Source organism: Salmo trutta, chromosome 8, assembly GCF_901001165.1.
Source record: "Salmo trutta chromosome 8, fSalTru1.1, whole genome shotgun sequence".
In the NCBI taxonomy this organism is placed as follows: domain Eukaryota; kingdom Metazoa; phylum Chordata; class Actinopteri; order Salmoniformes; family Salmonidae; genus Salmo; species Salmo trutta.
In genome coordinates this window covers 16699218-16713765 of record NC_042964.1, presented here as the reverse complement: position 1 = coordinate 16713765, position 14548 = coordinate 16699218, and the positions used below count along the sequence as shown (strand labels likewise).

General features: G+C 43.4%; 1 protein-coding gene across 1 annotated transcript; it reads left to right on the top strand.

The window, feature by feature from the left end:
- Window positions 1-12308: 12308 nt before the first annotated feature.
- Window positions 12309-14189, top strand: cnpy4 (canopy FGF signaling regulator 4). The gene is made up of 6 exons (XM_029760153.1): window positions 12309-12481; window positions 12667-12793; window positions 13042-13138; window positions 13296-13418; window positions 13512-13629; window positions 13780-14189. The coding sequence occupies exons 1-6, from the start codon at window positions 12397-12399 to the stop codon at window positions 13887-13889; spliced, it is 660 nt and encodes a 219-aa protein (XP_029616013.1). The 5' UTR covers window positions 12309-12396; the 3' UTR covers window positions 13890-14189.
- The last annotated feature ends 359 nt before the right edge of the window (window positions 14190-14548 follow it).

Sequence of the window (14548 nt, the reverse complement as noted above, 5' to 3'; positions counted from 1 at the left end):
ATGAGGCCAAAGTTGATTTTAAAACAGCTACAGCGTTGAATGGCAGTGATAGGAGATAACTGAATATGGATCAACAACATTGTAGTTACTCCACAATACTGCCATAAATGACAGAGTGAAAAGAAGGAAGCCTGTACACAATAAAAAATATTCCATAACATGCATCCTGTTCGCAATAAGTCACTAAAGTAATACTGAAGAAAAAAAAATTATGAACGCAAAGTGTTGTGTTTGAGGCAAATCCAACACAACACATCACTGAGTACCACTCTTCATAGTTTCAAGCATGGTGGTGGCTGCATACTGTTATGGGTATCCTTGTCTTCGGCAAGGACTAGGGAGTGTTTCTTTAGGATAAAAATAAACGTAATAGAGCTAAGAACAGGCAAAATCCTAGAGGAAAACTTGGTTCAGTCTGCTTTCCAACAGACGCTGGGAGACAAATGTATCTTTCAGCTGGACAATTGCCTAAAACACAAGCCTAAATATACACTGGAGTTGCTTACGAAGACGACATTGAATGTTCCTGATTGGACTGGTTACAGTTTTCACTTAATCTATGGCAAGATTTGAAAATGGCTGTCTAGCAATGAACAACAACCAACTTGACAGAGCTTGACGAATTGTTTTAAGAATAAGGTGCAAATATTGTGCAATTCAGGTGTGCAAAGTTCTTAGAAACTTACACAGAAAGACTCATAGCTGTTATCGTTGCCAAAGGTGATTCTAACATGTATTGACTCAGGGGATTGAATACTTATCTAATCAAGATATATTAGTATTTTTCAATTTTTTAAATGTTAGATTTTTTTTGCGCATGACAATTGATCCATGTTAATCCCACTTTGTAAGACAAAAAATATGGAAAAAGTTAAGTGGAGTGAATACTTTCTGAAGGCACTGTACATAGTATTCATGAAGTGTGGAGCTAGAAGGGTTAACGTTATGGTCATAGGGGTCAGGGGACACAGTTTAGGTCATTAGACCTAGCTACTGCCAAGGAGGCCCTGACACCAGCCAGCAGTGTGTGTGTGTGTGTGTGTGTGTGTGTGTGTGTGTGTGTGTGTGTGTGTGTGTGTGTGTGTGTGTGTGTGTGCATCAGTGTGTGTTAGCCAGGTGCGATTCTGTGTCAGCGTTTATGCCAGAAGCCAATGTGTGTGTGTGTGTGTGTGGTGTAGGTGGCTGTGGGATCTAGTGGTGCTGTGTACCGACACACACACACACACACACACACACACACACACACACACACACACACACACACACACACACACACACACACACACACACACACACACGCTAGCGTTAGTAAATTAAACCTCTTGCTTGCCGTTTCTGGCCACCATGTTAAGATAGGGTCTAGTTTCCTAAATTTCCACCTGACTAGCGTACCCAAAGTAAACTGCCTGTTACTCAGGCCCAGATATATGCATATAATTGGTAGCATTGGATAGAAACACTTTGAAGTTTCTAAAACTGTTAAAATAACGTCTGAGACTATAACAGAGTTGATATGGCAGGCGAAAATCTGAAGAAAAACCAACCGGAATGGATTTTCTTTTTAGGTCCCATGCTCTTACAATGGAAAGCTATGGGTCCTATGTAATTCCAGCTCCCAGATTGCAATTCCTATGGCTTCCACTAGATGTCAACAGTCTTTATTCAAGGTTTCAGGCTTTTTTCTTGAAAAACTAGCAAGAATTTGGAGTTTTGGTGAAGAGAGCACCGGAACAATATCAGTCTTTCGGAGCGCAAGGAAGAGGGCGTGCGCTTAATAATTTTACTTAACTATTGAACATACTATTTTCCGTATGAAATATTATAGTTTAGTTACATTTTAGAGTACTTGAGGATTAAATAGAAACTTCGTTTGACTTGTTTGGATGAAGTTTAGCGGTAGCTTTTTGGACTCCTTTGTCTGCATGTTGAACGAGTGGATTACTGAAATCGATGGCGCCAACTAAACAGACTTTTTGGGATATAAAGAAGGATTTTATCCAACAAAACAACCATTCATGTTGTAGCTGGGACCCTTGGGATTGCAAACAGAGGAAGATCTTCAAAAGTAAGTGATTTATATAATTGCTATTTGTGATTTTATGAAGCCTGTGCTGGTTGAAAAATATGTTGATGTGGTGCGCCGTCCTCAGACAATTGTATGCTTTCGCTGTAAAGCCTATTGTGAATCGGACAACACAGTTAGATTAACAAGAATTTAAGCTTTTAAATGATATAAGATACTTGTATGTTCATGAATGTTTAATATTACGATTATTTATTTGAATTGCACGCCCTCCAATTTCACCGGATGTTGTCGACTGGTGTCCCGCTAGCGGGACGCCTATCTTAAGGGGAACTATGCGCTCCTTCACATTAACAGCTCTAAAATGATCTAACATGGGTTCTGTCTGTGAGAGTATGACTGTGAACTGAAAATATTCTCTGTGCATGACAAAGGTAAGAGTGAGATAAGCCTTTTGACAGTATTTCTTTTTTCACATTATGTTACATTACAGCCTTATTGTAAAATTGATTAAATAAATGTTTTTCCTCATCAATCTACACATAATACCCCATAATGACAACGCAAAAACAGGTTTATAGACATTTTTGTAAATGTATTAAAAATAGAAACAGAAATACTTTATTTACATAAGTATTCAGACCCTTTGCTGTGAGACTTGAAATTAAGCTCAGGTGCATCCTGTTTCCATTGATCATCCTTGAGATGTTCCTACAACTTGATTGGAGTTCACCTGTGGTAAATTCAATTGATTGGACATGATTTGGAAAGACACACACCTGTCTACCTAAGGTCACACAGTTGACAGTGCATGTCAGAGCAAAAACCAAGCCATGAGTTTGAAGGAATTGTCTGTAAAGCTCCGAGACAGGATTGTGTCGAGGCACAGATCTGGGGAAGGGTACCAAAACATTTCTGTAGCATTGAAGGTCCCCAAGAACACAGCGGCCTCCATCATTTTTAAATGGTAGAAGTTTGGAACCACCAAGAGCAATCGGGGGAGAAGGGCCTTGGTCAGGGAGGTGAACAAGAAACCGATGGTGACAGAGCTCCAGAGTACCTCTGTGGAGATGGGAGAACCTACACCTATGGTGAAGCATGGTGGTGGCAGCATCATGCTGTGGGGATGTTTTTCAGCGGCAGGGACTGGAAGACTATGCAGGACTAAGAGGAAAATGAACGAAGCAAAGTACAGAAAGATCCTTGATGAAAACCTGCTCCAGAGCACTCAGGAGGACCTCAGACTGGGGAAAAGATTCACCTTCCAACAGGACAATGACCCTAAGCACAGAGCCAAGACAACGCAGGAGTGGCTTCGAGACAAGTCTCTGAATGTCCTTGAGTGGCCCAGCCAGAGCCTGTACTTGAACCCGATCGAAACATCTCTGGAGAGACCTGAAAATAGCTGTGCAGCGACGCTCCCCATCCAACCTGACAGAGCTTGAGAGGATCTGCGGAGAACAATGGGAGAAACTCCCCAAATGCAGGTGTGCCAAGCTTGTAGCGTCATACCCAATGAGACTCGAGGCTGTAATCGCTGCAAAAGGTGCTTCAACAAAGTACTGAGTAAAAGTGTCTGACTATTTATATAAATTTGATTTGTAATAAATTAGCAAAAAATTCCCAACACCTGTTTTTGCTTCATCATTATGGGGTATTGTGTGTAGATTGAGGAAAAAAAATATTTACTAAATTTTAGAATAAGGCTGTAACGTAACAAAATTTGGAACCAGTCTGAATACTTTCCAACGGCACTGTAACTATAAGGCATACCTGTTCTAGATGGCTTGTCAGATAATCCAATTTGTTTCCAGAAGGAGAGAAATAAAAGTTAAATTAAAAGAAATCGGTGAATTAAAAGATTATTTCAGTTAGTCAGCATATTGTTATTACAGGATGGATTGACGACTATTAATATCTGGCTGTTCTCATTTGATTTAGTTTAATTCTCCGTGTGTGTGTGTGTGTGTATCTGTGTGTGTCCGCCTCTGTCTGACCGCTTTGTGTATGTAGTCTTGACACGAGCGACGTCGCTTGTGACTTTTTATAGCATATAAGTGTGTTTGTTCATGCGTGACAGAGTGTAGTTGAGTCACTCTGTATGTATAATGTCCATTTTCTACCTGTGACGACCCTTGATGGGGTGTGTCAAAATGTGTGCCTTCCCTACGACTTAATCTGATGCGTGTGTGTGTCACACCTGGGTTAAAATACTATTTAAAATCTCTTAAATACTTTCAGTGTTTGCTTAAGCCTGCCTGGAGTGCCAGATGGGCGGGGATTGCTCTTTTGTGTCTATTCAATTAAGTCCAGCTAAAGTGGGCTTGATTGACAGGGCATCGGTAACATCAGTAGACCTGTGTAGCTGTGTGCTGCTGTAACCGTATCCCTTGACAGACAATGGATACTCCTTCCATCGCTCTTTGCGATAACACACAATTAGCAACAGTGCCTCACACACTGGGGATAACCCATAGAGGTATGGGAAAACCACACGGTTACTTCAGACATGCTGTTTCAGTGCATTACATCAAGAACACTTCGTCCTCTGGACCAAGTGTGTTAGCAAGCTGTCCAAGGACCATAGGACACGGGGAGCCCACACAAACAAACCAATCAAAAGTACTTGAGATCTGAGACCATCCAAGGCTATTACTGTTATTGTGAAGGCCATTCCATGCAAAGACACACAGTGCACACGTTAAGGTGCTGTTTGGTTATCTCTTCATTGAGCAACTTACTGACTTCTCTCACTCTGTTTCTCGTGTGTGTGTGTGTGTGTGTGTGTGTGTGTGTGTGTAGCTGAGGCCTGCGAGCTGCTGCTGATACTTCACAAACAGGGAGAGGTGTGTGTGTGTGTGTGTGTGTGTGTGTGTGTGTAGCAGAGGACGTCTCTCTTACTTCTGGTTCTGCTCCTCTCTTCAGCTCCTCTGGATAGTGTTCTGTCCTCTCCCTGAACTCCATACTCCCCCAGCAACTTTATCTATGCAAGACCCCTCTCGTTCCTCTCACTCTCCCTCCTCTCCCTTGCTCGCTCTCTCTTTCTCCTCCCCCTCCCCCTCCGTCTCTCTCTCACACTTTATACTTGTCATTTACACATTCACATAAATCTTCATTCACACTTTACCTCTCGTTCTCTCCTATTTTTGGTCTTTCCTTCCGTCATCTCTCTCTCTCTCTGCTCCCCCTCTCTCTCAGGTTGTCATTAAGCGTGTGTCCCGTGTCTCCTGAGTCCGCAGGGGGCACCCCCCCTTCTTCCCCATCCCCCTCACTTAACCCCTCCATCACCAGACTCAAAACTGATGATTTCATTTCAATTAAAAATAGCTATGTATCGATGTATAAACATGTTGTATACATTTGCAGCTTAAAGCTGGATTGCAGTGTACACAGACAAGAGTGGGACAGGACAACATTATCAAATCAAATTTTATTTGTCACATGCGCCGAATACAACAGGTGTAGACCTTAGAGATAAATGCTTACGTACAAGCCCTTAACCAACAATGCAGTTTTAAGAAAACACCTAAAAAAATGTAAGAGATAAGAAAAACAAATAAACTAAGGAGCAGCAGTAAATAACAACAGTGGGGCTATATACAGGCGGTACCGGTTCCGAGTCAATGTGTCAATGTGCGGGGGAAACGGTATAGAAGTAATTGAGGTAATTATGTACATGCAGGTAGGGTTATTAAAGTGGCTATGCATAGATGATAACAGAGAGTAGCAGCAGCGTGGGGGGGGGGGGGTGCAAATAGTCTGGGTAGCCATTTGATTCGCTGTTCATGAGTCTTTTGGCTTGGGGGTAGAAGCTGTTTAGAAGCCTCTTGGACCTAGACTTGGCGCTCCGGTACCGCTTGCCGTGCGGTAGCAGAGAGAGCAGTCTATGACTAGGGTGGCTGGAGTCTGTGACAATTTTTAGGGCCTTCCTCTGACACCACCTGGTATCGAGGTCCTGGATGGCAGGAAGCTTGGCCCCAGTGATGTACTAGGCCGTTCGCACTACCCTCTGTAGTGCCTTGCGGTCGGAGGCCAAGCAGTTGCCATACCAGGCAGTGATGCAACCTGTCAGGATGCTCTCGATGGTGCAGCAATAAAACCTTTTGAGGATCTGAGGACCCATGCCAAATCTTTTCAGTTTCCTGAGGGGGAATAGGTTTTGTCGTGCCCTCTTTATGACTGTCTTGATGTGCTTGGAACATGTTAGTTTTGTGGTGATGTGGACGCCAAGGAACTTGAAGGTCTCAACCCGCTCCACTACAGCCCCGTCGATGAGAATGGGGGCGTGCTAGGTCCTCCTTTTCCTGTAGTCCACAATCATCTCCTTTGTCTTGATCACGTTGAGTGAGAGGTTGTTGTCCTTGCACCACACGGTCAGGTCTCTGACCTCCTCCCTATAGGCTGTCTCATCGTTGTCGGTGATCAGGCCTACCACTGTTGTGTCATCAGCAAACTTAATGATGGTGTTGGAGTTGTGCCTGGCCGTGCAGTCATGAGTGAACAGGGAGTACAGGAGGGGACTGAGCACTCACCCTTGAGGGGCCCCCATGTTGAGGATCAGCGTGGTGGATGTGTTGTTACCTACCCTTACCACCTGGGGGCAGCCCGTCAGGAAGTTCAAGATCCAGTTGCAGAGGGAGGTGTTAGTCCCAGGGGTCCTTAGCTTAGTGATGAGATTTGAGGGCACTATGGTGTTGAACGCTGAGCTGTAGTCAATGAACAGCATTCTCATATAGGTGTTTCTTTTGTCCAGGTGGGAAAGGGAAGTGTGGAGTGCAATAGAGATTGCATCATCTGTGGATCTGTTGGTGTGGTATGCAAATTGAAGTGGTTCTAGGGTTTCTGGGATAATGGTGTTGATGTGAGCCTTGACCAGCCTTTCAAAGCATTTCATGGCTACAGATGTGAGTGCTACGGGTCGGTAGTCATTTAGGCAGGTTACTTTAGTGTTCTTGGGCACAGGGACTATGGCGCTCTGCTTGAAACATGTTGGTATTAAGGACACTGACAGGGAGAGTTTGAAAATGTCAGTAACGACACTTGCCAGTTGGTCAGCGCATGCTTGGAGTACATGTCCTGGTATTCCGTCTGGCCCAGCGGCCTTGTGAATGTTGACCTGTTTAAAGGTCTTACTCATATCGGCTGCAGAGAGCATGATCACACAGTCATCCGGAACAGCTGATGCTCTAATGCATGTTTCAGGGTAAAGGGTGTGTACTGGCGGTAGAGAAGTCAGGCGCAGGAGAGCAAAAACTGATTTACAACGGCGCAGTTTAACCTGTTGGGGCTAGAGGGCAGTATTTGCACGGCCGGATAAAAAACGTACCCGATTTAAACTGGTTACTACTCTTGCCCAGAAACGAGAATATGCATATAATTAGTAGATACTGATAGAAAACACTCTAAAGTTTCTAAAACTGTTTGAATGGTGTCTGTGGGTATAACAGAACTCATATGGCAGGCCAAAACCTGAGAAGATTCCATACAGGAAGTGCCCTGTCTGACAATTTGTTCTCCTTCTGTGGCAGCTCTATCAAAAATACAGCATCTCTGCTGTAACGTGACATTTTCTAAGGCTTCCATTGGCTCTCAGAAGGCGTCAGAAAGTGGAATGACGTCTCTCCAGTCTCTGGGCGAAAAACAGCAGGAGATTTTGTGAGTGGTCAGGCTGAGAACAGCTGAGAACAGCGCGTTCATGTGAATTCTCAATTTTTTTCTTTCAGCCTTTGAATGAATACAACATCGCCCGGTTGGAATATTATCGCTATTTTACGAGAAAAATAGCATAAAAATGTATTTTAAACAGCGTTTGACATGCTTCGAAGTACGGTAATGGAATATTTTGACATTTTTTGTCACGAAATGCACTCGCGCGTCACCCTTCGGATACTGACCTGAACGCACGAACAAAACGGAGGTATTTCAATATAACTATGGATTATTTGGAACCAAAACAACATTTGTTGTTGAAGTAGAAGTCCTGGGAGTGCATTCTGACGAAGAACAGCAAAGGTAATCCAATTTTTCTTATAGTAAATCTGAGTTTGGTGAGGGCCAAACTTGGTGGGTGTCAAATTAGCTAGCCGTGATGGCCGGGCTATGTACTCAGAATATTGCAAAATGTGCTTTCGCCGAAAAGCTATTTTAAAATCTGATTGTTATGTATTTTGTAGACGTTAATCGTGAGTAATTTAGTAAATTCACCGGAAGTTTGCGGTGGGTATGCTAGTTCTGAACATCACATGCTAATGTAAAAAGCTGGTTTTTTATATAAATATGAACTTGATTGAACAAAACATGCATGTATTGTATAACATAATGTCCTAGGAGTGTCATCTGATGAAGATCATCAAAGGTTAGTGCTGCATTTAGCTGTGGTTTTGGTTTTTGTGACATATATGCTTGCTTTGAAAATGCTGTGTGATTATTTTTGGCAGGGTACTCTCCTGACATAATCTAATGTTTTGCTTTCACTGTAAAGCCTTTTTGAAATCGGACAATGTGGTTAGATAAAGGAGAGTCTTGTCTTTAAAATGGTGTAAAATAGTCATATGTTTGAGAAATTGAAGTTATAGCATTTTTTAGGTATTTGTATTTCGCGCCACGCGATTCAATGCAAACGTCCCACCTTGCCCAGGGAGGTTAATAATAAAAACCACCTTTAACAGAACAATAAATCAATGGGTACAAAACCCGTCAACCACAAGCATAACGTGCACAAGCACTTACAACAAACAATTCTGGACAAGGACATGGGGGGAACAGAGGGTTAAATACACAACATGTAATGACGGAATTGAAACCAGGTGTGTGGGAAGACAAGACAAAACAAATGGAAAATGAAAGGTGGATCGGCGATGGCTAGAAGACCGGTGATGTCGACCGCCGAATGTCGCCCAAACAAGGAGAGAGACCGACTTCGGAGGAAGTCGTGACAGCCTCGAAGTGAGCATTGAAGTTATTTAGCTCGTCTGGTAGGCTCGTGTCACTGGGCAGCTCTCGGTTGTGCTTCCCTTTGTAGTCTGTAATAGTTTGCAAGCCCTGCCACATCCGAAAGAGCGTCGGAGCCCGTGTAGTACGATTTGATCTTAGTCCTGTATTGATGCTTTACCTGTTTGATGGTTCGTTGGAGGGCATAGCGGGATTTCTTATAAGCATCTGGGTTAGAATCCCGCTCCTTGAAAGTGGCAGCTCTGCCCTTTAGCTCGGTGTGAATGTTACCTGTAATCCATGACTTCTGGTTGGGGTATGTATGTACAGTCACAGTGGGGACGACATCCTCGATGCACTTATTGATAAAACCAGTGACTAATCCCGGAACATATTCCCGTCTGTGCTTGCAAAACAGTCCTGTAGTTTAGCATCTGCTTCATCTGACCACTTTTTTATAGCCCGTGTCATTGGTGCTTCCTGCTAAAAGTTTTGCTTGTAAGCAGGAATCAGGAGGATAGAGTTATGGTCAGATTTGCCAAATGTAGGGCGAGGGAGAGCTTTGTACGCGTCTCTGTGTGTGGAGTAAAGGTGGTCTAGAATGTTTTTCCCTTTGGTTACACATTTAACATGCTGATAGAAATTTGGTAAAACTGATTTTTTCCCCTGCATTAAAGTCACCGGCCACCAGGAGCGCCTCCTCTGGGTGACGATTTTTCTGTTTGCTAATGGTGGAATACAGTTCTTTGAGTGCAGTTTTAGTGCCAACTTCACTCTGTGATGGTATGTAGACAACTACCAAAAATACAGATAAAAACTCTCTAGGTAGATAGTGTGGTCTACAGTTTATCATGAGATATTACAGTTTTTAATGTCCCGTTGGTAGGATATATGTGCTTTCAGTTCATCCCATTTATTTTCCAGCGATTGAACGTTAGCTAACAGAATGGAAGGCAAGGGAAGATTAGCCACTCTTCACCTGAACCTCGCAAGGCATCCAGATTGTTTTGCCTCGAAATCTTTGTTTTCCTTCTCCAGCAAATCACGGGGATCGGGGACTTGTTGGGTGTCTGCAGTATATCCCCGCGGCCGACTCATTGAAGAACTCCTTGTCCAATTTGAGGTGAGCAATCCCAGTTCTGATGTCCAGAAGCTCTTTCGGACATAAGAGACGGTAGCAGCAACATTATGTACAAAACAAGTTGCGAAGAACGCGGAAAAACAAACAAAATAACATGATTGGTTGAGAACCGATAAGACGGCAGCCCTACCCTCTGGCACCATCACTTTTGTCTAGATACTACTGCAGACTGGAAACGTATGCTCATAAGAACAAGTTGTAGATATGACTATGGATGTGATGCCAATGAACATAACTTATATCTACCACTTGTCTATCAAATATTTGAGATACTGTATATGTCTGTTGTTTCCTGAACATCCAGGTCATTTTGTGACAAGGGCACCATTTAGGAGAGATTTAGAGTTGGATGGCATTGAAGCATTGGATGAAATATTACTGTATCTGCTCGTCGGAATCACATTACATCAGTCATCTATTTATAAACCCCACCTTTGATTATTCATCTATTCACTTCTTCATACCTGAACTTCTTCTCCCTCTCTACCTAGCCGAAGTATATTCCTCTCTCGTACCCAACACTGTCAACAAGAATACCACCGCAATGATATGAACCCTACAAATCCTGCTGTGTCAAAATTTATCATATAAACACTGCCTATTTATAAATACTATTTATAAACACGGCAACAGTAAACATGTTGTCCACCACAAATGATGCAGCGCCCCCCTTGGGCCAGTCAGTGTAATTTTGTAAATGACAGATCTCTATGGCAAGATGTATCATTCACCTACGTTTCATCAGAATGGGGCCAGTGGTGTCTGAGATGTTGCGTGTGACTAAAGTACGTACAGTTGAGTACTATAGAGCCCCCCTTCGGCCAATCAGTGTGTTATGTAAATGCTGGAATCTCTATGGCAAGATGCATCATTCACCCAAGTTTTGTCAAAATCGGGCCAGTGGTGTCTGAGATATCGCATGGATTAGCTAGACTCGTGTCCCTGAGCATGTGTGCCAAATGTCATCGCTGTGAGTCAAACAGATCAAGAGATATAAACATGTGCCCGTTATAGTGCCACTGTGAGGTCAAAATGTTCTTGCATCTGTTGAGTCTTGACAGTGTTTGCAAAATGTGTACCAAATTTCGGTACAATACAAATATGTGCCAGACCACGCCCACATGAATGTTTATTGGTCAATGTTGTTTTCGGTACTTGTCTGGAAAATATTGTTGAGAGACCTTTGTCCATCGATGCCACATATCAAGTTTTGTGCAGATCAGTCATTCGATGACAGAGTAATGTTTTTCACAAAATTCTAAATGGCAGATCCACCATGACAGGCCTAATGGGTCCCTAGGCAAATGTATTCCTTGTGAGGAGAGGGACCTATGTACCGAATTTCATGACTTTAGGTCAAACGGGATGTGGGGCTTGGCATTTCAAAGTTCGCATTTTCAATCTCTTGTTACAGCGCCACCATCTGGCCAATTAGTGTAATTTTGTAAATGCCAGATCTTAATGGCAAGATGCATCATTTACCCACATTTCGTCAAAATTAAGCCATTGCTGTCTGAGATATCCTGTGTGACTAATGTGCGAACGAACTGATGAAGACAGATCCACAGGCCCCTCCAGATTTCATCATGGGGGTCAATAAATAGTAGGCTCTAGCTCTGAATTATAGCACTGACAAGCAAAGGCTGTGCGTGGAAAACGGCACGTGAACTTCAGGAGCACTGCAGCGGCGTGATAAATCGGCTGAAAAGCCACAGCACTCTATCCTCTGGCCAGAGTGCTCATTGCTAACTGGGGTGTGGGGGCTTGAGACGCCAAAGCTCTGAACTCACTTAATACAATCCCTATGAGATAAAATAAATGCACGGTCATCTTTTTTTGTATTGTTTACATTTTACAAATGTCCACTCTAAATATCTTTCCCCACCTTCAGTTTGAATTTTTCAACGCTCGACTAGATTTCCTTAATCGGATTCGCACGATCCGCCTTTCCCTTTTTGTGTTTTCCACTAGATAACACAGCCACAAAGTCACAATGAGCTGCATCGTAAAATTGTATGAAAACAAATAATCGCTTTTTGGCCGTAATTTAAGTTTAGTCATACGGTTATCAGTGTGGTTAAGGTTAGGGCTAAAATAAGATGAATGAAAATAAACTGTAGAAAATAGCGGGGTTTAGCCATATGTATGACTTTCTGGCTGTGTTAAGTGAATACCTTTTTGGGTATCTTCAACTACTACACTGCGCCTGCGCCTTGCCATTTACGTGCTGTGAGTCTCTCGGAAAAATGCCGATGTGGCTTCTGTAAACGGATTTAGGGAAACAAGTTGGCGAAAAGTTGCAATGGAACTTTTTCTCTTGTGCTTTTTTTGGGTGTGCAGCTTCGCTATATCAGCCGAGGACGAAAGACTGCCCAATCGATGCGAAGGTTAGCTACAGTAGTTACAAATGGATTGTTACGATGTCTTGTTAGCTTTTTTTGTATACTTAGCTTGCTAGATAACTAACTAGGGAGATTCAGTGTCTGAATGCATTTTCTTACTTAGATGGGACGTGTTTATAAATCTAAATGAACATGCATTTGAACAACATCCGTCTGTCTGAACCCTACAGTGTGTAAGTTCCTGACGGTGGAGCTCCAAGCAGCCTTGGAGAAGACTGGTCGGTCCAAGGAGGTTCTGGAGCTAGGAGCAGTGCTGGACACGGGTAAACGCAGACGCAAGATCAAATACAATACCTCGTAAGTAACCCCAGGACGACTACTTTAAAGTGTCCCTCCTCTCCTTCAACCGTGTTGATGTGATAAAACAGGATGGGTCAACTGGCCTTTTTAAGATCGACGAAGGGAAGGATAAATGCAGAGGAAGCCACTTTATGTTATGGAGAAGGGGAGGCAAGCCTCTCATTGAGCTCTGCTCTCTTGTCATAGACTGAAGTGATTTGACCACTCATTTTGTAGTTGTGATTTTTTGAAATAACTGTTTTCAGTGAGACCCGTCTGACGGAGGCAGTGGATAACATCTGCGAGGGGATCCTACAGTACAGCGTCCATGCTGAGAGACCAGGCAGCCTCCGATACGCCAAGGTCCTCACACCTCTCCATCTTCGCAGTTTAACCAATGGTCATGCTTTAGAACAGTGTTCCTTCAATCCTGGTCCTGTGGACCCACGTGGCATGCAGGATTTTGTTCCAGCCCGGTACTAACACACCTGAGTCAACTAATCCCCTTTGTGTGTTTTAGGGTACCAGTCAGACCATGGCCACTCTGAAGAACCTGGTCCATAAGGGGGTGAAGGTGGAGTTGGGGCTGCCCTATGAACTCTGGGACGAACCCTCAGTGGAGGTGTCCGACATGAAGAAACAGGTGCATACCCGTGTGTGTTTACACATCAACATGCAGCTTTACAGGCAGTGTTGTGCGTGTTCATGACAATAAGTGGGTGTCGGGTTGTTTCAGTGTGAGACGATGCTAGAGCAGTACGAGGAGGTTGTGGAGGACTGGTACTTCCACCATCAGGAGGAGAGGCTGGAACGATTCCTGTGTGAGACGCACATCCTCAAGACCTCCGAGCAAGGTAGGACACACACACTGTAGCATACACACTTGCAAACGTATACCTAAAGCACACACTTACTCAAGACACTTGAATAGTGGCAAACGCAACATACACGTGTTCACATAGAGTTAAACACTTACCTGGGTTTCCCCTCTCTCTCTCCCTCAGAATGTCTACAGGAGGTTTGGAAGGGTGACATGGGAAAGAAGGGATCCAAAGTGGAGGTAGCAAGTGAAGGAGAGGGAGGAGGGAAGACTCACGACGCAGGAGAACTGTGAAATCATCCAAAATGGCGGAGTGAGAGTCTCCTTAACAGAACTACCCCTCCCTCCTTCCCAAATGTTCGTAAGATATTTGGAGTGGAACGTAGTTAGAATGCATGGAGCGTAGTTACAAAGTTACATGCAACATCAATAATACTGTATGTAGCAGACCAACCAACTGAACATTACATTTCCTATCTCTGCATCGACTATCAGCCTCCTGTCTTGCTCCTCTGAAAGCCAAAAGTGTCCTAAGTCAAGTCTCCCAAACCTTAGTTCTTCACCACTCTATTATCATACACTATATATACAAAAGTATGTGGACATCCCTTCAAATTAGTGGATTCGGCAATTTCAGCCACACCCGTTGTTGACAGGTGAGTAAAATCGGGCACACAGTCATGCAATCGCCATAGACAAACATTGGCAGTAGAATGGCCTTACTGAAGAGCTCAGTGACTTTCAATATGGCATCGTCATAGGTTGCCACCTTTCTAACAAGTCAGTTCGTCAAATTTCTAGGAGCAACAACGGCTCAGCCACGACGTGTTAGGCCACACAAGCTCACAAAACGGGAACGCAAAGTGCTGAAGTAAAAATTATTTGTCTTCTGTTTCAACACACTACCGAGTTCCAAACTACCTCTGGAAGCAACATCAGTCAAATAACTGTTT

Excerpts from the sequence above, each read along its gene's own strand:
- cnpy4 (XM_029760153.1), top strand. The coding sequence starts at position 12,397 with ATGGAACTTTTTCTCTTGTGCTTTTTTTGGGTGTGCAGCTTCGCTATA. Across the intron at positions 12,482-12,666 it reads ACTGCCCAATCGATGCGAAG|TGTGTAAGTTCCTGACGGTG; the intron begins GTTAGCTACAGT and ends TGAACCCTACAG. Across the intron at positions 13,419-13,511 it reads TGTCCGACATGAAGAAACAG|TGTGAGACGATGCTAGAGCA; the intron begins GTGCATACCCGT and ends GGGTTGTTTCAG.